Raw genomic sequence first — 23,856 nt, forward strand, 5'->3', positions numbered from 1 at the left:
GAAAAGATATACACTCCAATAAGTATTGATATGGATTTGGGATCTCATATATTCAGCTGAAATTAGAGGTATGCAGATTAATTTAGTCTTAAAACATCTATCTAGTTTTGCATATGCAAACTCTACTGTCAGCATATTCTATGATAGCACGGAACAAGCTTTCTCACTCTCAAAAAACAGTCTGTAAGACAGTAGTACAGCATTTTTGGTTACTAGAAATTGTAAAATTTTAATTATTCTGAAACCTGCAGGAAAAAAGAACATATTCCAATGTGTAGAAAGTACTGAAAAATCAGGCTTGACTGGATAGAAGGTACATTTTTATTATTTATAAAAGCAGGCATCTCAGACTAGACCTGCTCAGGCATCCCGAAATACCTAGTCTCTTTTGGCCTAATTAAAAGCCTTAATGAAGATTTTAGAACTATGCAAACTGGGAGACAAGGAAAATCAACTACCTCTAATTATGAGAGACTAAGAGATCAGTGTACTCAAAGATGCCGGATGTTTTAGTGAACATTCGGAGAGTATTATGTATTTTGGAAGAACAAATAAAGAAACCCAAACAAACAAACAAAACCACAAAGAAATTAAGGTAAGGAAAACTACCTCTCCCTCTATCAAACAATCAATATGAAACGATGAAAGAGAAGATTAAGATTTTTAGGACTGCTATCTGACTTCTTTGGAGATAATTGGTGACTGGCACTTTTCAGGACAGACTACCACAAACTGGGAAAGAGCTGGACCCTTCTGGATCTGGATTATTCATTATATATAGATATTGCTTTGTTTCAAGACCAATTCAGGTGCAGTGTCCACATTCCGCTGGTGTTCTGCCAGGTAAGGAAGTTGGCCACAGTTGGCTGTAGATTAAACATGTATTCCAAATGCCTAAAGGTACAACAGAATGGTTGAAATGCATTGACATTCTGGGATTTATAAGTCAGAAAGCTTTCCAGTTTTTTGTTTCCATCTCAGCTGGTGCATAATCTGCTCAGGTGCCACATTTCAAACAGCAGTAGTTGCAAATCAAAACCTCAGCTAAGCGAGATAAATATTGCTAGAACAATAACTTAGTGAACTCTCCAACATCATTAATAATGCAGCAGAGAAAACAGAAAGGTCAGCTGCATTCAAATTATTTACTGAAATAAGGAGACCAAAGTCTGCATTTCTAATCTTGAAAGATGTATATTAAAAAAATGCTACTAGTAATACTTTTTTTTTAACTAGAAAAAAAAAAGATTTTGTCACTAAGGCAGTTTCCATTTACTAGTTTAGATTTCTTTCTTCCCAAGAGAAAATTTCTTGGTTCAGAATCACATTTCTATTTTACTTACTCAGAATCTTATAAGTATATATAAGCTAATATTTAAGATATTTTAAAGAATAAGGGAAAAAGTATTTTTCAATACAGATACTATAAAAAAATTAACAAATAGATAGGAACCAATTTTGATGTATTGAACCTTTCTGGCAGTAGATTGAAAATGTGCATTGAATCCCAGTTCATTTTAATTTGCTCTAGCTAATTCTCTTGAGAGTTTCAAAAGGATTATTCCCTTTGTCAGAGAAACTTCTATAAAAAAGTTCTTTTTCATGCATGTCTACTTCGGCATTTCCAAAAATCAAAACATTCACTTTAAACAATTTAAAACAAGATATTAATGTTCATGTGAGGAAGGAAACATGCTTTCTCAAAATGTCTGCACAATATTAAATGTTCAGCCTGGGTTTTACTTACTTGGCAGTGATGGGACAATCTGTAGAATCAACCTACCATAAAAATAAAGGTTTCTATTTGCTTCCTGCTCAGCTGTACTGGAAGTTATATAAACATGACAGTTTTTCTATTAAAATTCCTTGAAGTGAGAAATAGATTGCTTGCATCCACTGGAAAAAAAAAAAAAAGAAAACCGAAAAAAGACATCCCCCAGAAATTCTAACATAAAATAGGATCAACACATCTGTTTGAGCTGGTGGTGTGATGGCTGAAGAGTGTAGGTAATTGTTCACACATTTCAGTTAGTGACAAACACATGAGAAGCCAATTTATGAAGTTGAACTTCCTGGCATTTTGTGGCAATAGATGTAATTCTACTAGAATTGTGATTACTTTAAGCTATTTTATCAATCTATTCTATCTAATGGTATATAATACACTAATTTCAATTTAAACATTTGTGTGGTTGCTAGCATACAGCTGCAGGATGGCAAGTTTGAGTCTAGCCTTTCTACTGAGATGTGAAAGTTTTACTCAAGCACTTCTGAAAAAAATATGCACAGTTTAAACTTCAAGCATGTGTACAATCTGTTTAGTTATAAGAACATTGCCCTCTCACTTGAATTTTTAGAGTGAACTGTTAAATCTTTCCAGGACTGGGCTGGCATACAGATTTTCCATACACTTGAATACCCCTACAGCAAGTAAGGTAGGTGGGAATTTTACAGAAGTATAATCCAGAGAAAATGGGATTCCTCTCCTTTGATACCTCATTTGGATTTTGTAATATACTAATTTTGTCTAAGGGAAGAGGACTTTACTCTTAATCTATGGGATACACTGGGAAAACTAGACTTTTACAGAGAAAATAACATTTACTAATAAAACGAACGGATTTTACACCACAATTATGGCATAGAACAACTATGATCAGTTTTCAAACACAAACTGAAATTCTAAACTTGGCTACTTGGTCTATATCAGTGGTTTGCCAAGATAGCTGTATTGTGTGAACACACACGCTGTTAGCCAGCAATTCCCTGAAGCTGAAATAGTTACATCCTTTGGTCTAAAACAGGTTATTCCATCTGAGAAAACAATTTAAACTATGCTATCAAAGGAACACTGCATCTCCACAGAGAAAGGCTTCCAAAATATTCTACAAGTATAAGCACACCAGGAAAGCCTTTTAAAGTATGGACAAGCCTGTCATTAAATCTAACTTCGAAATTAAGTAAATCTCTCCATTGTGAAATCTTGTTACCCTCCTTTACAAAATTCCCTTGCTCGGTTTCAAGATATGATCCTCCATCAGCCTAAGGAGCTCATGAAGTTGATTTAGTTTACTTAATTCTAAATTGAAAACTTCTCTGATTATTATTAATAATTCCCAAGCCATGGCAAGGAAATACTGTTTGAGATTGCAACTTCTTAGAGTTCTCTCTGTGCTCTTTTTCCTATATATATAAAATATTTAGCCATATATTTTCAGAGAGTCTCTCAAAGAACCAGTCATGTTATGTTTCTCTTAACTCTTGTTCTGACTTCTTTCTGATTATAATCCTGACTTTTTCAACCTGTACTGTTTTGTGACCTCAAGTAATGGGATGTTTGAAGGGTATCTTCAATATGGGTACACATTTAATTTTTTCAGGTGAAACTGTGAAGATACATTCCCTGGGTCACCATTTCTTGCCAGTTCAATTTCTCAAATAATCAGTTGAAATTATCCTCCTATTTTGTCATGATTCAGCTGAAATAATTGTCAAAGCTCTCACTAACCTTTTAGTTAGAACGTACCAATACGCTGTTCACTTTTCATTTATGATATTAGAATGGTGGAGGTATGACCTACATTGACTAAGTCTGGATGTAGTACTATTTATAGTAGTGATACAAATGAGTACTCTAACAACATCAAGATATTTCATAAGCAACAATGAAATGAGGATATTATATCCAATGAAGATATTATTACTAATGTAAACAAATTAGGTGCAACTGGATACAGAAACCACTGCAACAGGATCAAATAATCAGGAATGTTTGCTGTGTTTACCCACTAGAACTGTGTCTAGGTGTAAGATATTCCAAGATAAAAGGAAAATATTCTGCCTTCATTGATCATTAGCATAACATACAGAGTGTAAGGTTATTAGTTTGTGATTTAGCATGAGTTTATAAAGAAAAAGCAATCCATCCATAAGGCTTTAATGGGTCTGGGTTTTTCTTGTTGTCCAAGATAGCCCCTAGTAGTATCACAGAACAGTTATCATAGCTGATGGTTATAAACAAGTCTATCTTATCAGGTTTTGCTATTTAATGCTGAATTTCCATTCTTCAAAAAGATTGCTCAAAACATTTCTATCCAGCTCTCCCACAGTATAGCAACAACACATAATATATTCCACCATTTCCAAACTTAAAGAAACTACAAATACTATTTCTAACTATATCTTTTAATTCAGACATTTCATGTATGATTTATTGTAAATGTTTTTAGTCTTTTCCTTGTTATCCAACGTGTAGAAAATTTCCTGCCTGACTCATAACAAAAAAAAAAAAAAAATCAACCATCAGTTACCTCCTGGTTATCAAGTCCCCACACCACTAGCATGATCATGTCACACTTAATTAAAATGTTATGGCTACACTTGCTCACAGGGGTCTGAAAAACGTATCCCCTGGTTGCCAGGTCACTGATGTTTGCAGCTTTTCTCATTATTATCTGCCAGGAAAACATCATTCTTAGCTTGCACTGTCAACCATTCTTACAGCAACTAACTAGTCTATAATAAACTTTGACTTCTCCTAAAGAATATATTGAAATAAGTAAGCTGTGCTATAAATGTCCTGCTTTCAAGCCAGGTTTCTAGAAATAAAGCCATGGAAAAAATTATGCAGTATATTACATAGTATAATTAGAACTGATTTTTGATCTCTTGACTCTAAACAACAGGCATTTGATCTTGCAAACCCTGAACTACCTGGTGTCTGAGCCTGGTTCCTTTTTGGAACCACAGAATATTATCATTCATCTTAGTAATTGTTGAGTAGAGTGCAAAATAGACGCCCTGACACACTCATGAGTAAAACATATGAAAAAACAAAATTACAGTAAGAAATATAATCAAAAACACTGATACATCAGAAACCACTCAGAGGAAACAACATATATTCAAGAAACACTGCCCACAAGACAAAATGTATTATTTCTATTTCACTTAGGCACAGGCATCAGAGTTCATAGGTAAAGAGATGCTTAAGTACCATTGTCTGAAACAAAAAAGGAGACTCTTGTTTTCTGGTGCACTTAGAAGTGTCTGGTGGAAAGCTGGCTAAGCATCATTAGCACTACTCTGTCTTAACACATTAATTAAGCCTCTTAAGCACAGCCAGGCCCTATCCTTGGCCTATTAATGTACCTTACATCTGACTTTACTGCTTGGAACTCAGTCTAAAACTGCTGCCAAATTTTTGTTTCAGTTACCCTTTATGCAGAGTTTTGATTCAATTTTCCTTTAAAAAGAATGCCGCTTTCTTCTGCATGTTTCTCAGTGTTACAGACAGTGTTACTATCTGTCTCTTCATTCCATTCCCACCTTGAGTGGCCTGGATTTTGTAAGGCATCCTCTTTTTAGCAGGTGAACTGCAATGAAATTATTTTATAGATAAAACATAAGGAAAAGAACTACCTATCGAACTAGGCATCTCCATCTCATCAAGGCCATGTACGTCTGATTTGACCTCTTGTTCTTTATGTCTCTCTTTTATCTTATTATTTTATCTCAAGTCTCTCATCTCTTTTTTTTTAATCTTGCTTCTTCATCATTCCCTGAATATATTCCACTATCTTAATAGTCTTCTTTGTACCTAATGCTCTATAACTTGTAGAAGATTTTTTACTTACCACTTTTATGTAGTATCATGAATATATTTTCCTCTATAGCTATTTATTTGTGAGAGAGCTTGTAAGACTCTTAGTGCTCATCCATATACAGCAAATACTTTTCAAGTCATATATTTTAAATATTACACTTGAACATACTTCCCTGGCTAAGTATTAAAATTGATCCATTTAAATTCACTGGCTGAGCATTTCATAAATCAATGAATGATTAGCTGTATTCATGTCAAATGTTTACGAGAGACACTCCAATTATTGTGACTCTTCAGAGCAGCAATTCAAAATATGATGCCTTCTCACAATATCTGTGTAAAAGGCAAAAACCCCCAAACATTAAAATATCACAAATGACTGGAAAATATTTGCTAGTGCTTGATTTTGCTACAAATTCTGAGTGATAATTACAGCTGATAGTTTTATTCTCCCTCTCTCTCTACTCACTCAATCTATTATTTACACTGAGGGTTTAATAGAGTTTGCCAAAAAAATGAGAGAAAGGAGAAGGATTTATGCGGACAGTTAAATATAAAGGAGACAGAAATGTTTTAATTCAAGTTGTCATTTCAATTTGTTGGCTAAAACCTGTATCAAAATATTTCAGTGATCTTGAAAAGGAATTGTGTCACTTCACAGAGGTTTTTGTGCCTCTGACTACCTCTTCCATGATGCACATACCCTTGTCTTTAGGTGAACTGACACAATATAAGTATGAAATTTCTATAGCTGAGGCTAGTCACAAAAGAGAAGTTCTGACTAAAAAAACTCATTTTGCTAAGGAAATAAAAATCATTGAATTATAGCCCCTACCAGACAAGAGAATTACATTTCTGAACAGTTCTTCACTGAGAATTGAAAATTTTCATTGAAAACAAAGAATACTTATAAATATTTTCATATATATATTCCAGATAACCCTAAATATAAACGCATGATCTACCTCATTCAATAACTTTGTTTCTGTGTATAGAGCTATTCTATAACACCACTGATAAGTTTTGGCCTGCAATATTCCAATTGGCAGCATCCACTTCCATCAAACCTCTTTCCCAAACAGCAATATACAAATTCTTTTATCGCCTACTATTAAAAAAAAAACAAAACAACAAACCCACAAAAAAACAAAACATTGCTGAAAAGCCACTAAAATAAAATTCCAAAGATAAATAATCAAATATTCACTGAATTTAGACTCTTATGCCTAGTGAAGCATATGTTAAAATTCAAAATTTACTGAAAATTAGTTATTCATATTCTCCCCTTGTCATATTCCTAATATGACTAATATCAGTAACACGAAAAAGAAAGAGTCTGCAAATTGCATGAGCCACCCTTCAAATTAATTGCAGCACATATAACCCGACTCCACTACAGAATAGTTCTAAGGTTGCCATCACTGATCTTGCCTGAGTTTTCCATGTAAAGAATTACTTGTCATTCTCTCTAGAGTTTGAAAATGAAGCTCTTTCAGTCTATGAATACGTCTCTTTTCATGTTAATGTTAGGTACCAATTATTTGCACATCTTCCTTTTTAATCAGAACAGCTTTTATTCCCCCATGACATATCATACTAATCTACTCCCAAATTACCAAAACATTCAAAGAGCAACAGTTCATCTTTACCATAGGAAGCAGGTTTTCCAGCTTATTAAATTATACTGATAAATCAATTTTAGTACATGCTATGTAACATATAACCTGGGGCTGAGGCAGGGAGGCAGCTTGTATGTTATAATAATACCTGGAGCAATTGGATTTTTTTTTATTTTTGGTGAAATGGTATCCTATTCAAACTGTCTCAGCACCACTGCCTATGTCCTGTGCAAGAGACCTTTTGTGAACTTATTTATGTTTTATGCTCACTGAAAAATTATGTACTTGTACATTGGAAGAATTGTGTTCAAGGAAAGGCAAAGCATTTCCGCTTCCAAAACACCAGAGGAATATTTTCAGTATAAGGTCATACCAGAACATAGTAATTAACGTGTTTAATTTTCATAATGCAAATAATATCCAGTACTGCATATGCTGGTTGTTCTAAAATGCCAAATGAATACTTTTCAGTTAACCTAGCATTACAAAAATCACAAAAATTTTTATTGCAAACCTTTTAAAATGGGAACAGTCAGTAGAATATAGGTTATTAAGTATATTTCATTGATGTAGTTGTTATAGTTACATAAATACATTTATATTTATATAATTATAAATAGTTGCATGATAACCCCCTTTTATAACTTTTCAAGACATTCGCTTTGGCAAACTTGTCTAGAAAATCATGTAAATAATGCAAAATCTGTTTTCACATTTTGGAATTCTAATGGTATATTATCTTAAAGAGTGGCACTGCAGAAACCACTGGAGTTTGGAGCTGGGAGTACTGTAATTCATACTGACAGCTGTCACTGCTTCTTTCCACTTAGGTGAGTCTAATGAGCCAGCCGTCATGAGAGATTGGTATTTGTTTCAGGGCTAAGACTTCACATCAGGAGAAAGCAAGTTAGTTGTTAGCTATAATCTGGCACTCATACAAGCAACTAACGTAGCAAAAGTGAAGTCAGTGCTGAAATCCACCCTAGCTAATGACAACACCATTCTCTTGCATTTTGATGACCAAAGCCACTGGAAAAAATACATCTACAGTCCAAAGCACTCTCAGCCCAGCTCTTCTACATATCAGACACCCCAGATGGCTTTTGTTGTCTCCCATGCTGAGCAGTAAACCCAGAAACTTCTTTCCCCATGCCTGCCCCGACACATGGTGAAGGTTTTATCACAGTAGGTCATCTCTGTTATATAGTGAAGGTTTTGAGAAACTGTCATCCAAAAATGAGAACAAACATCAAACAGAATTATGGAAACATCAAAGATGCTTTTGAACAAACTATGGTAGATTTCTAACAATTTCTATTACTGTATAAAGCAGTTGTAAACTCTAAAATAATCCATGAAAAAATTAAATTACAACAATTTTACATTAATATAGAATGAATCCATTTACAAAACATTGGACATCTACTATTCAAGGATTAGATTATATGTCAGAATAAATTTATTAGGGGAGTCTGCATTGTTAGCTCACTATTTTTCACAGCATTTCATAAAATGTTTTCAGTGTGTGACATCCTGTCAAATAACTTTTATCATTTCTCAGTCATACATCTTTCCTAAAGTCTTAAATAGATTTTTTTGAGTTCCTCTTCCTTAATTTCCGTTCACTGACAAAACAAAGATGCTGTGATTTTTTTTTGTCTCATCTGCACATTATCACTAGCATTGTCCAAAAAGTGTTGTTCTTTTGACATTGCATCTCTATAAATGGATTAAATGAGCTGTGAATATCATCATTTAACCAATAAAAAGAGATCTTTATTTATTTAGAATGTATCAGATCTGCTTCATCTAAAAGGCTAATTGAAAAGGCTATTCAGGTCAGTTGTGATATTAGAAGACAACTGAATCACAGTTAATGCTACTTAAAGGATATGAACGGGCTAAAGGAAAAATTAAACCATGGCCATTAAAATTTAATTTGACTTAGTGAAGCCATTAACATTTTGATTTTATGCAGTGGCAAGCATTCTAAAAAGTTTTCCATATAATTCCAAAACCTAGAACTGTCAAACAGTTGACCCTTATGAACCAAAAATGATTGAAAGTGACCTTAAAGGGCAAACCAGAAAAAAAAGCAAAACAAGAAAACTTTGAATACCATTATTAGCTGTCATTCTGTTCTTTCTTCATACATACAGCATCTTCTATTAATTGCACACTTTGTTTTTCATTTTAACATTGAATATCAGATTTGGATATCAAATGAACAAGATGAGAACTGTAAAGAAATAACCCATTTTAAAGACAATACCCTATCTTACTTCTAGTAGTGTACTTGCAATATGCTGCTTTGCCACTAAAAGTTTGCCTTTGTAATTTGAAAATGTTCATGCCAGTACCCCTTATAATCTGTATAATGACAAATATTGTTAATAGCACAAAGCAGTCATCAGTGCAGTAATTTAAAAATTTTTCATCAGTTTCAAACAAAAGCTAGAATTAAAATGGTAACAAATCCGATCATGTACATAACTAAAATTTTGGATTGAGTGCCTGACAAGGAAATAGAAACCCCTACTTTCTGTTTTCATTCTCGTTTTTTCCAATTCAGTTAGGGGAAAATAAAAAAAAAAAAAGCTAATACAGGAGACTTTACCAGTCCCAAAATAAAACAATCTGAGATTTCATATCTTGCTTTATAACATCACTTGTATTGCTCTGGCTTACTTCCTAGTAGTCATCATCAGTCTTGATATGAAATAGAAAATACTAAACACTGTAGAGATTCTCACAAATACCTTCCAGGAGATGTAGGGGGTTCATGTAGGTTATCATGAAAAGTGTAAGGCTAAGCCAGGGAGTTTTCTGGCTCTGCATACACAGTGGAAAACTTCTGGCTTCAAAAAAATCATCAGCATTGCCACCTCCACTCTGGACCCATCACTTGAACTAGTTTTAGAGATAAGAGAGGTATATGGCTAAACAGCATCCTTCAAACGAGCTGAAAAACCTGTGGAAGTGGTAAAGGTAGAGTAGAGTACTTCTACTCTATTACTTTGAGCAGAGTAGGGCACGTAAAAAAATCTCACATCAGCAAGTTTTCTAAAGGCTTTGAAAGAAAGTACTCAATTATTTCATGGATTCTTACAAAGTTCTTTTTGTCCACAGCTCCCAGATACCTTATTCATCAGCTTCTACTTCATGATTCATCAGGGCTAATAATAGATGAAATGAGTGGAAAAATAATCAAAGCTCTAATGACAAAAGGAAGTATCTGAATTACTCCAATAGATTATCTTCTAAATTGACTTGCCTAGCTATTAATTTGATTTTCTCCTTTCCCAACTTAATTTTTAATGGGTTACAGAAAATTAAAAACAGAAACTAGTGATGATCTCTGTTCTTTGCCAGTTGCAGTGCTTCTAACTCCAGTCACAGAATATTTTTACTCACAGCATCCCAATACCTCAAGGTCAAACATTTTTAAATTTAGGGAGTTTGGTAAGGCAAAGCTGTTTTACTAAGCTTTAAAACCAACCAGATCAGATTAAAAGCCTCATCCAAAATGGACTACAGTTTGTCAGAGGAAAAGCCATGCTCACAAATGAGAGCCAAGAAGTCTCTTCAGTCTGTTGCTGGAATAATTGCTAGATTATTCCAGGATCTGTTTAAATTAGTGTGTGTGCAAACTACCATATCAGCTCCAACAGTGAGCAGCCTGCCTATACAGATATCTGTTATAGCAGATTTCTCCATGACAAAATGAAATAGCAGCAGAGAAAAAAATTTACTTCTCATAACAGCAGTGAAAAAAGTGAGCAGAAATTACAGTATTTGGACTTGATAGCTGGGTACAGTTTATATCTTCCCTTACTACTGTTTGTTTGTTGGAGTAAAAAAACCCCACAGAAATAACTATATCTAAGAACAGCGTAAATGCAAAGGCCCACTGTAAAAACAAAGTGTAAGCAGAGTAAGCAACCTCTGATAAGGAGTTTGCCTAAAAACTTAATGAAGGAATCTTTTGTTCAAGTGTTGTATGATTTATCCAGAGGTTCAGTCAGAGACCACAAGACGAGCTCGGTTAAATAAACCACAAAGTCTTGAGTATATACCAAAAGGTTGGGAAGTATAATACTCCTCATACACTCAATCTTACATTCTCTCATTTATGAGCATGTGCCAACAGTTGGATAAATTTGATTCCAGGTGCCATATAGAAGTCGCATCTCTGAAACAAAGGTGCCACAATAACACTGGTTATTTACCAGTGCGTGAACCTGTAAAATAACCTCTCGAAGTGTTTCTTTATCCCAGCTATTTCATTTTACTTTATCTCCAAGACAGAAAGGAGGGATATCTTTAAATTATTATCTTGGTACAGAACAGGAAAGACCAGAGTTCTGTCCCATGTCATTCCTTTGCCTTGTAGGAAATGTCACTGCACACAGGCAAGAAGCTTTTGCACCGTAATATACAGAAGCACGGCAGTGGTGCCTGACAAACACACTGACCCTGTCCTTTGCTCTCTTCACTGCTTTTTTATTAACAATTCTTATCTACAAATGTTACAGAGTGTCAAATCCTGATTCTAAAAGATAATATAAAACTCAAGCAAGGAGATAGTGATCTATCAATCAATTAGGCTCATGTTAGAACAGAATTAATAATGAGAGTCTGAGACAAAACATTCCCTGAAGACTGATGCTGCATGGAGGAATTAGCCTCCCACCAAGACAAATAATAGACAAGAGGCACTAGTTATTCTGCATGATGCATTGCCCAAGATACTTGGACAACTCCTTAGGAACTGCAATAACAAAAATTACCTAAAGCAAAGTGTCTCCTTAGTCTACTTCACTCTATCTTAAGGCAAAGATAGGAGAAGTCAACAAAAGCATGTCTAGGTAAATATAATTTGAGAAACTCAGAAGTGAAATCATAATACCAAGAGGACAGCTAGGTAATTTTCTAAAAATTAAGTGTCTATTGATGATACAGTAACTATGTCCTCACATCATAGCAATACACTGCTGCTGCTGCAGAGCTAACCACAACTATTTCAGTGTGCTACACGCAACACAAGAAAATTGAAACATAATTTGTAAATAATTTGGGAATCATATGAACAGGCTATCAGAAAACCATTCTGAAAATGCAGTTTTTCTTTATATTATATATATATATATAAATACTCTCATAACTGTATGTAATTCTTATTCCAGATCCTTTTCTGAATTTCTCCAGTGAAATTTGGTTTTTGTGGGTGAACGTATTGACATATGAATAATCAGTAAAGAGATTGAAGTCATAAACTACATATAGTATATAATCCTCCAAGCATTTTTGCTCTTAGGAAGCCCTCAGCCTAGATCACCTCTTGTGGTAAACCCAAATATCAGAAGCTAAATCAAGTTAGCTAAAACTCAGGGTCTTAAAAACCATGGTGATAATGCTTCAGTGCATAACAACCTTTTCTTGAAGTTATTCTGAAGCCATATATTAATAGGAAACTACAGGAAAAATGGGAAAATTCCTCCTGTTTCATTGTCATGAAACCTACTGTGAACTTCTCTGTCTACTTGTCATTACTAACAATCCTACAACAATGCTAATATTATTAATAGCATTAACACATTGCTAACAGGAATCAAATTTTCAGTAACATGCAGTGATATACAGAAGATGAGATAATGATATTACTATGGAAAGGTCCTTAATTCTCTTCATAGTATAAAATTACTTTTTTAATAACCAGGAAAAAAAATTGTCAGGTCCACAGTTTAACTCATTGAAAAGTGATAACACACTTTAGCCTAAATTACACTCCTGCCTTGGATATAGCCGAGACAAACACAGTAATCAGGGATGTTGCATGCCAGAATAAAGTTTCTTTTCTCCCCATCCCTGGGCTTCTGTTTAACTCAATGTTGGAAGGGAAACTTCACCCTTAGTGGCTTTTGCAACTTGTAATATGAGGTGCTATTCCCCATCTTGGAATTTGCTTTATTAACTTAAATCTCAAAATAAGAAAGGCTGAGCACTGAAAATAATGCCATGCCAATTCAAACAGATTCCATGGCAAATTCAGTTTTTCTGATAACATTGTCCATGGTATGATTTATATTGCATTATCAGCATATTCAGTACTTCTTTCTCTGCAGTCAAGCTGACACCCTCCCTAGATAGACAATGAAACACATTCCACACCATGTGGGTGTGATTTATCTATTTCATAACTACAATTGCTCTATTTCTGTATTTCCATGCATTTCAGTGTTGTAATTTCTGTTTCAAAATTACCCAGATAAGTGTTGAAAAAGGATGGAAAAACAAGAAAAAGAAAACATTCTCACAACCTCTCATATGAAAATATGCTAACTGAAACTCAAGGAGTCTGTTTTACAGGCAGTTAGCTAAGGGTTCCTGTAGGAAAGCAACAAGGGATAAACTCATGCAGACTTCAATAATTTATTAATTCCTGCTCCTGAATGATTTCAAATTAGGAAGATATGGAATGGCTGCCATCACGACCCTTTTATTTTTTACAAGACTAATAAAAGAAGCCATACAGAAGACTAAAGGTGAAAACTAAATCAAACCGAAGAAAAGTCTATGAACAAGTTTGCTCAATTTAAAAAAAAAAACAAAAACACAACTATTATTTACTTGAATTTTATACTATTTTTTCTAATTTTGATTAAAAGAATTTCTACATCATCTGATTTCATGACATTTCAGGAATTTAAAGGAAAAGGTCTAGTTTCATTAAATATATCCAGCACATGTGTGCTTAATAGGTTTGGGAAAAAGAATGTAACTTCCCTGTTCTCTACCCTATTGAATGTCCATGGCTGCAGATCACCATGGAAGTTCTGCTCCTTGCAATTCATCCAGTTCTCCTACATAGTAAAGTAAGGTTTATGAGACACCTGACTTTCAACTCTGTGGTCAAATATGGAGGAAAACAATCAACTGCCAAACTTTCTCCAAGTTATGAAACAGGTATACAAAGCAAGACAAGACTAGATCCTGGGGAATTAATATATTATTCAGAGCAATCAGGAGCTATTTTTATCTCTTATGTTAGTAGTGTACAAGGTGTATTAGGAGGGAATCAAGTTGTTTGATTTAGCAAATTGGCCTACTTCTTTTACTAAAATATTTATATAATCATGAATGAACCAAAAAAATAATTCGTTAATTGAAAACTGTAAGCTACTTAGCTTACACATACTTCTTGCTGAAGAATACTGCCACTATAAGAGACGGGCAAAAAAGAACAGATGTAATCAACCCTGTTGCAGCTCAGCAATTAAAATATAGGTGCCTATATAGTTTTCTACAAATCCTACACCATAGCATTTATGTTCCATGGGCTAGTAAAATATCATTTAGGACTGAGATACTGAAACTTAGTTTACCATATTCCTGTATATTTAAAGACATGCAATTAGTACACAGAATTACTTACTAGGCATAATTAGATGCTTAAATAATGAAGAAATGAGGAGTTTTCAGTATAATAACCTGCAAGTCTCTGACCCATCTAGACATGTGTCAATCAGTTACATGCAAGTTACAAACAACACAAGGTCCGTGAATCCCTCTTCACTTTGGTGTGAAGAGATTGTCATCACATGCCTCTTAAAGGCTCACAGAATGATGATACTTGAGGTTTTGAATACAAAATCTGATCTTGTTCTTATAACTCTGGTCAGGGTTCATACTTAAGCCTAATGCTTCTGATTGACCACACTGTTACATAGTAATCACGTAGCTGGAGGCTGCAAATGTTCTTACAATAAATATGGGATATACAAGGAATAATTATAAATATCATAAGATAGCACAAAGATTATAAAAACATTCAGCACAATCTTTGTGCATGTATATAGGAATTACAAATTACATAAGGTCTTAGTTTAGATTGGGCTGAGTCTATGCAAACCTATCTGGGCTCACAATATTAAATCACACAGGTGATACATTAATTATTAGCATTCTTCTCTTTCGCACTCATACCAGTTTTAGTTGCATAACAATTACAGAACTGTGTATTTTGAGTTCTAAGAGAATACTTTAAGTATTTTTGAAAGATATTTTTATTTTTAAAATATAGTCAAAGTTTTACAAAGTAACAAACTAAGCAGCAAGAGATCTAAGGTGCTGAGTAGGGCTTTTTGCTTTATGAGCATGACATGTACTACAAGAAGGACATAATGGGGGCCTGAGCATAGAGCAAGGAAACCAGAATTTCTGAAGACTATTCCCAGTCTCAATACTTTGCTGTGTGGCTTTAAGAGAGCTCTCAAGTAAGTGATGAAAGAACAAATTATAGATGTTCTGAGCAACAGCTTCAGGTTTGGTTTTAGAGAGCAAGACCAAAAGCTTTAGGAACAAAAATCAGCCAGGAAAGAAATTCTGAGATCATTCCATCTATACAGAGGTTAGTGTATATTTGGTTTAGTCATTGCTTTATGGTCATTTTAAGTAAGTGTTTACTGTAAAGTATGCTTCTAACACTAAAAACTGCCTCAGCACATTTCAACTAATGTGACTTACGATCTCTTTGAAAAGAAACCCAAAACCGACCCTCTCCTCCCTCAAAAAAACCCAACCAAAACAAAAAATCCAAGACTGCCTTAAGCCTATTGTATCTTTCCTTGAAGTATAGCATTACAATAGTCTCAGCCTCGGGAATTCAGATCCAGTGAAAGAGAAAAAAAGATGCCCAAGTACAGTACATGATCTAAACATCATTTTTCCATCAAGCTATCCTTAGATTTTGCTCTAACAAACCAACTATTCACAGTAACAAAACACAGCAATCTGGGAATGTCATAGAATTGCCCTCTGGTTTGAAAAAACAAACAAGCAAACAACAAACCCAGGGGAAAAAAAAAGTTGAAAACAAACTCTTCCCACCAAGCTTCTTTGATTTTTCCAATACACAACATCTCTTTTTCATGTACCTGAATAAAACAGCCAAGCGATTCCATTTGTTTTCACTCACCTCCTGAAACCACCCGTTATGGTAACTAAAGCATCTGGTAGAAAGGTAGATACAGTATTCTTGACAATCAAGGTTACTGCATCTGCTTCTGCCTTAGATACACAGCTAACAAGGTCCTCATAGTAAAGAAACCCTGGAAATCAAAGGCAAAAAGTGCTGATCACTCCATGGAATTATGAAAATCTACACTGCATTATGCAAAGCCCATGTGAATAGCCACCTCTCATCAAGAAGTTAAACAACACAACTCAAACCATGGGCAAGGGAATCCTATCTAATGGCAAGAACTAAGAAATGCTGCATCATGAACCTGAAATTATAGGTTTGTTTTAGAACATGTTGTGGAAAGAAACAAATTTTGATCCAGACTCTTCAGGTTTTCCTTCCTCCCCACCATTCCTGAAATCAGTCTCTGTGATCTCTCTTGGGTGTGAGGGATCACAGGCCAGAGACAGCCTCTTCCTTTCCTCATCTTTCCCTTAGAGTTTATATATATTTTTGTCATTATTTGTCAGGTCATTTGTCAATACAGCAGTCGCAATAATTGCTCCACTTTCTGAGAACCTGAATATTTATAAGTTTTTCTGGATTTCCCTACCAGCTCCCATCAATGGCATTTTTGGATGTACTGCTTTAAAAGGCAGCCTTCCCAAAATTAAGGCGTTCTACCCAAGTACAGGGCTCAGAAGTATGTGAAATATCCCACCTATCTTATTTTTGATCACAGAGCTTGTGTTGAAATAGCCCAGCCCTGCTGCTTGTTTCACGTTTGGATATGACACATAAAAGAAAAAAGGACAAAGGAACTTCAATGTAGGAAAGTTGAACCAAGGGATTCTGAGGTGATGTAAACCATATGAATGTAATGCAAAAATAAAGTTACGTTATTATAATTTCATGTTATATAATATTTTTTTCTTAGTTTAACTAATTTCTTTGTTTAAATGAGTTCCTTTATTTAGGGAAACAGCACACACACAAAAAATCTATGGGGAAGTAACACTGCATGTGATCATGTTTAGCATTTTAAAGCTCAGGTGTGCTAGGATTATGGGAAGAATTTCATAAGTACTTTATTACAAATCTTGATTTATCACTAAGGTAGAGATGCCTTGACGGAGATAGGTCTCCTCTGAAAAGTAGTTCTGGGCTTTCCCAATTTTGCACAACCTGTGCAATAATGAACCATTAATAGTTTTGTGTATGAGAGATTTCATTTGGTATCTATGCAAGCAATTTAAAAGTATGCATATTTCTATGTTTTGAATGACACCATTTTTAATTAGCAGCTCTGTTAATCCAAATATTATTTCTACCTAATAATTCAGTATTCACAAGACCCTGCAGCAAGCAAACAGATGTATAAATGACTTTTGTCTCCTCCTGTGATTCTGTTATCAAGTTCTTAGAGCACTGACATAGAAATTTTTGTGACACTTTCACCTTACCTGCTTTCTGCATTTTTGACAGCTTGAGGGTCTTATCAGCTTTTAACTCTTCCACCGTTCGCAGACCCATTCTGTACCATTTCTCAGATGTCTTCACTCCCACTCCAAAGACTGAAGTAAATTGCTAAGGTCAGTAGAAAAACACACATTTCAGTGTTGTTTTCTAGAGGGGCAGTGAATTAATAATAAGTAGGTAACAACAAGGTTGCACAAGGAAAATAATGGGCAGAGTTAATCCTACATTGAAGATACATAATAGTGTAATGCAAACATACGGATTCAGCTTCCCTTCTTTGCATAGCTACATCGAACGGAGAACTGGTTTTATACATGGGCAATTCTCATTAAAGTGAAATCTAAACAAGCATATAGTAGTAGTCCCGCACCTTTATGTAGTTTACCTAGATGTACACTTTTAACTAAGGTTTGAAATAAGAGAAGTATTTATTTTTTCTCCATTTCTTAACAGAAATGCAAACAGTAACATTAAGTAGCTGTATTCCCCTACAGTCCCTTCATAGAATAAGAGGCGTCACAAGACCATTCATAATTTGACTGGCATTATGATTTTGTGTTATATACACTACCAGCTCTCAGTTGTACAGATGGTGTTGTAGCACTACTGAGAGATGGGGTCAGTGGGAACCCTGGCGATCCTGAAATTCTGCACTGAGGACAATTGGGTCTCAGTGCGACATGGAGAAAGATCATAAGAACATAAAGACAACTAATCTATTCTTGCCCCATCCTTGGAAGTGTTCAAGGCCAGGTTCAATGGGGCTCTGAACTACCTGGCCTAGTAAAAGGTGTCCCCGTCCATGGAGGGGGGTTGGAATGAGATGATCTTTCAGGTCCCTTCCAGCCCAAACCATTCTTATAATTCTATAAGACATATGCTGAAGGTCACTAACAATATTGTTTTCCAAAATGGGATTCCATTTCAAGTAAAAACTGTAACTTTTGTTTTCTTGCATATTGCAAACAGCCTTATGATTTTCAGTCTTCACATGAGTCAAGCGAAATTCCTATACATCTCATAATCTTATTTGGAGTACCTATTTTACTATTTTGCCTATTGGGAAAAAGGAAAACAAAACAAAACAAAAATGCCCAAATCTGCCAGTCTCTGAAGTTTCTGTGTGGTTGTATTCCATTTATTCCAAAGTAATTTTGTACACTAAATTATTCCCCACAAAAGGATGTAAAGCAAAAATGTCACAGTTGTAAGCATTATTCAGTGGATCGATATCGCAGATGAACAATAAATAGCGATATAAAAGCAAGAGGGAAAACTTTCATGCTTGCCTGAAAGCACATTTTTTATGTTCAGTTTGTCAATACTGAAGCTCTCCATAGTTTCTTTGTACATTTATGGAATTCAATGATTTGCTGTGTAAGACACAAATAACTGCTGTTTTCCATTGAATCTATAACCTCTGAATTCCAACCATGCTAGCTTTATTTTGTGTTTTTCTAAAGAAATTAATTCATTGGAAATAATTAAGATAAAGCAAAGAAAAAAATTAAAATCATGGATAATACTAAATAGGAATAACTCTACAATTGATATATAATGGATGAAACTACCTCTTCTTTGTCTGAATCATGGGTGTTTATGAAAGAATGTGTTTTTTTTAAATACTTACATTGCTATCTTTTAATGTTTTTGCTAGTGCTTAAAGATTTTCAAAAGGGTCTATTACTGGGTTTTAAATGATTCTAAGAGACTTAATTAATGTTGGGACAGAGAACTAAAGAAAATGGATTCTGCGCCACTGTTCAAATTTTTAGGAAAAATAAAAAACACTGCATTTTTTTCTTTCCATACAAAGATCCATTATTATCTGGTATATTTATAGATGTCAATTGAGAGATGCTGCCAGCAGTGCAGCACAAGTAGCCGGTAGCCCGTTTCTTTGATTGTGTTTGCAGCTACTGCTTTTTTTCAGCTCGTGAAATAAATTACATGAACTCATTTTCTGGAGCATCCACTTCTATAAGGAGCCAAACTGACCATGTCAATTCAAGGATCATACATCTAAAACACAGACTATAATTTAATTCAGTCATTTGATAACTATGGTCCTGGGGCCAGCAGTGACCTTTTAAGTCCTGATGAGTGATGCAGCAGTCACCACGTCCATGCTAAACAGTAAAATCTAGGAATTCACCAATATGGGATTCTTCTTGGTTTTTTTAGAAACTCATAAAAATTGGCAGAAACAACTGGTTACAACCAATTTAACCAAAATGTCAAGACATGTGCTTGGCCAATAAGTTTGTTGCAATTTTGCATATGAAACAACACACAGAGTGTATTTGAGACAATTTTTCCCTTGATAGGTTTTATTCTAATCTCCAAGAAACTTTCTTAAACCCCAAAATATCAGATTTAATGGCTGATCCTCAATCATGCAATAGTGCAATCATAAATGAATAAGCAAGTCTGGTTTGTGAATCCTGCCATGTGAATCTACACCTCTTTTCTGAATATTGCTAGAGATACATTAGCAACTTTCACTGGACATCAGTTCATACGTGTATCACAGGTCAGAGAGAATGGAAGAGCCTTTTGATAGCTGAAGTAAAAGTGAGTAATGCAAGGGAGAATGAAACAGTCACACTTGATTTACTCTCTGTTTTAATTTTTTCTGAAGACAGAAACAGTATATTTATAGAGACTAAAACTGCAGATAAAATTGAAAAATATATTTGTTCATATATATATACATATAGTTTATGTATTTCCAATGGAGAATTCAATGAACATTTCAGAAATGGGAACTGTAATATTTATGTAGTTTAGATTCCCTGCAGCTATGAAGTAGCATGACTATGACTCTACAATCTGCCTAACAAAGAAATATCTCCAGTCCTCTTCCTTCTGCCTAACACCAAAGAGAATTATAATGGATTTGAATCATCTTTTTCACCTGTTTTTTTTCTTAATGCGAGAATAAGATGGTGTAGCATCAAAATGATAATCAACTGAGGCAGAAATAAACCCAACATTCAATTAAACTTACAGCAAAGAGTATGCATTACATTAGTTCTCAGGAAAAAGGGATTGTTTAGTTCAAGCTTAAGAGCAACTACATATGCATCACATTAATTAAAAATAGAAAATGATTTCACCATCATTCTTTTTCAGTTTCTCAATCTCCTTTTTATTTAAGACCATTCTTTCTCTGCACTTGATATCAGTTGTTCCTTTATAATAAAATCAATGGTTATGTCTAAGTTCTACTACAGGGAGGGAAATTTTAAACTACAGCAGCAAAATTCAAAGGATTTACCTTAAACGCCTTGTATCGCTCATCATTTAACACTTCTTTAACTCTAGAACTCTCTCCTTCTTCAATAATCTCCTAAACAAGAAAAATGTTACTTATAAAAATAAATTTAAAAAACAATTGTAAAATCTCACCCCAGTGATAAGATTTAGACAAATAATCTAAAATAAAGTTTTATCAATCTGTACAAACATGAAAAGAATCCTTAGCAAACATATCGTTTTACTGCATCAGGATCAAATTCTGGAATCTTTTTAAAGACAGAAAATTACTGAAGAATAAAGGAGAAACTGGAACCACAGAATAAATTTCACAGTACTTATTGACTCATAAATTTACTCAAGGATGAAGTAGAAATTGAGACCATGGAATACATTTCACAGTACTTATTTACTCATAAATTCACAGCCAGAAAGCAGTTATTTATCATAAACTATCAATGACTTGTCCTGAAAATTTGATTTCATTATTTGGTTTAGTTTACTTCTCCTAAAAGTAAAAGCATTGTAAGAACAAACATATTTTTTCTTGAGTGTACAGTTCTTCTAGTCTTTCTGATAAAAACTAAAACCAAAACAAACATAAAACCCCATCAATATAACCCCAATAAATCACTCTATTTTCTGTGGGATCATAACTGAATTCCCAGCTCCCAGGTAGGAGGTACAAAAAGCACTTCAGAGGCTACATTCTTAACTGATGGAATGAGGCAAACAAGGAGCATAACACTCAGCAATGACCCCTCCAGACAGCTGAGACCCTCTCATCAGCTGCCTGCTGGAATAACAGTACCTAAGATGTAGGGTCCTGAAAAGGCTAGGAAGTAGAGAAAAATGTAGGGAATACTCAAAGTTCCAAGAAGAATGCAAAGTTCATCCATCACTTGGATAAAAGGCTCTGCTACAACTATATATAACTGGCTATAGCAAGGTAGGATTTAACATTAAAGTACTAAAATATTTAGCAGTTTTGCAAAAATAGTATTTCTAATAAAGCATTCAGGTGAGCAAAGGGGAGTAGTCACATGAGCAAAACTACTAACAGTTAACCTGTTGCATCCAAATCAGTGTGAGCCTTTAAAAATTACATTCAAAGTTGATAGCGCACTATTTAACACTTTGTATTTATTCACTAGTTACCATTATTCCTAAGGGTGGGGATTCCATGGCAGAACGTCATGTTACTACAGAGGATTTCCAGAAATCATTCCATTCTTAGTAACAAGGAAAATATATCCTTATTACAGGAAATACAGAAGGCTGTGTACATGCACACAGATACCAATGCTGCTCTCTGTGACCTCTAAATGTAGATCTGTAAAAGAATCAATTGACAGATAATTCAGAAGTACATTACCTCAATGACATCTCTGACTTGGTCTCCTATGCAGGGCAATCCTTGTATATCTTTCATTCTGGTTACTGGAAATGGAAGATATTTCAGCAAAGAAGCTGCTCTCAGAAATTCCAGGCAGAATATTTCATTTTCTTTGAACTCATAATTTTCAGCCATTATCTCAAAGGCATCCTGGGGTGGAGGGAGGTAGAGAAAATAAAAATAAAGTTTGATAAAAGCTTAAAATGTTCAGTATACTCCTTAGAAAGGTTACTTTGTATTCTAATTCAAGAATTACTTCTTTACTCTAGCGTGAAAAGAGAAAGTTCATTTAAAAAAAATAAAAAAACAGCCTAATTTTCTAACCACTTGAAGTTTGCCAGGGATCATAAAAATTTCATTTTAGAAACAAATGCATGAAAATATTTTGATCCGTAACAAATTTGAAAATATTTTGTGAGATATGCTTCCTTTATTTTGTGCAGATCTTATTAAATCAATGTGAAATAGAGCCATAGTTTTTAGAATTATGCTCAACCATTAATAATCCAGCAGGCCAGTATGTGACATCTGCACTTTCAGACACAACCAAATAGGAGTCTGTGGCAACACTGGAAACCACCACCTTCTTTTTGAACATGTAGCCATGCTTCTATTTAGTAATTTAGGAAACAGACTTCTTCCTCATGTATAACCCATGCAAATAGAAACACATTTTCTTTATGGTTCTTCAGCTGTCCAAAGTTTTGTTTATTTGACATTGCTCTCAAAAATACCTAGAGAATGTCTATATAAATTTTTTATTTTAAACTATCCATATGCAATTTATGCAGCTTTGAGGTCTATCTCCCTCCTTATATATATAAATATATCTCCATCTATCTATCTTGATAGCAGCAATTTTTAGAAATGAAATGCAAGGAACAGACTGCACAGTGGTGTAGAGGCATTTTTTTGTTGTTGTTTCCCCCTATAGGATACGAGGTTTTGAGAGAGAACAAATGCTGCAAAATAAGTTTGTGAATAACCTAAGAACTTACAAAGGTTTGTAGCTGATCCAAGTTCTTAGTGAAACCTTTCACAAACATCAAAAATTTTCAAGACTGCAAAATTAAGCAGTTTCTTCAGAAATGTTTAAAAATGTATAGTTTCCAGAGGAGACTTTCACTGTTCAGAATCTTTACCTAAAATGTATCCCACACTTGGCCATTCAGGATGCCCTTGTGCATGATTCAAATGGCCCAGGGCAGGCTAAGTACAGACCAGGAACCAGCCAGCCTTGCAAAGTGCCCACACTGCACTGTGTCCTGCCCTCCTGCCAGAGACCCCAGACTCTTCAGGCAGGTTCTCAAGAGCAGCTGGGAAATCCCAGCCTTGTGTTCCACTGCATCAGTTGGCTGCATATCCTTCCTATTTTCCACCTTACTCTTGTTTGCTCTTTGACCCACAAGGCATTACAAAAAAAAACCCCAAAGAAGTGGCTGTCAGTTTGCATCTGCCTGCAATTACCACTTCACGGAGCTGTAGCCCAAGTGCCTGTTCAGAAATGTTTTGGAATGAGTAACACCCTGTGATACAG

At 34.6% G+C, this 23,856-nt stretch overlaps 1 protein-coding gene across 2 annotated transcripts in view; it reads right to left on the reverse strand.

Annotated features, from left to right (window-relative positions):
* DNTT (DNA nucleotidylexotransferase) overlaps positions 1–23,856 on the reverse strand; it is an 86,082-nt gene that overhangs the window by 44,055 nt on the left and 18,171 nt on the right. For both annotated transcript variants that reach the window (XM_017803964.1, XM_017803963.1), the window contains exons 4-7: positions 22,299–22,469; positions 20,946–21,017; positions 17,650–17,773; positions 16,202–16,334 (exon numbers count right to left, since the gene is read on the reverse strand). In XM_017803964.1, coding sequence (XP_017659453.1) covers positions 16,202–16,334; positions 17,650–17,773; positions 20,946–21,017; positions 22,299–22,469 — 500 coding nt within the window. The remainder of the gene's footprint in view (positions 1–16,201; positions 16,335–17,649; positions 17,774–20,945; positions 21,018–22,298; positions 22,470–23,856) is intronic.

This window comes from Lepidothrix coronata, unplaced genomic scaffold, assembly GCF_001604755.1.
Source record: "Lepidothrix coronata isolate B3197 unplaced genomic scaffold, Lepidothrix_coronata-1.0 Scaffold8, whole genome shotgun sequence".
Taxonomy (NCBI): domain Eukaryota; kingdom Metazoa; phylum Chordata; class Aves; order Passeriformes; family Pipridae; genus Lepidothrix; species Lepidothrix coronata.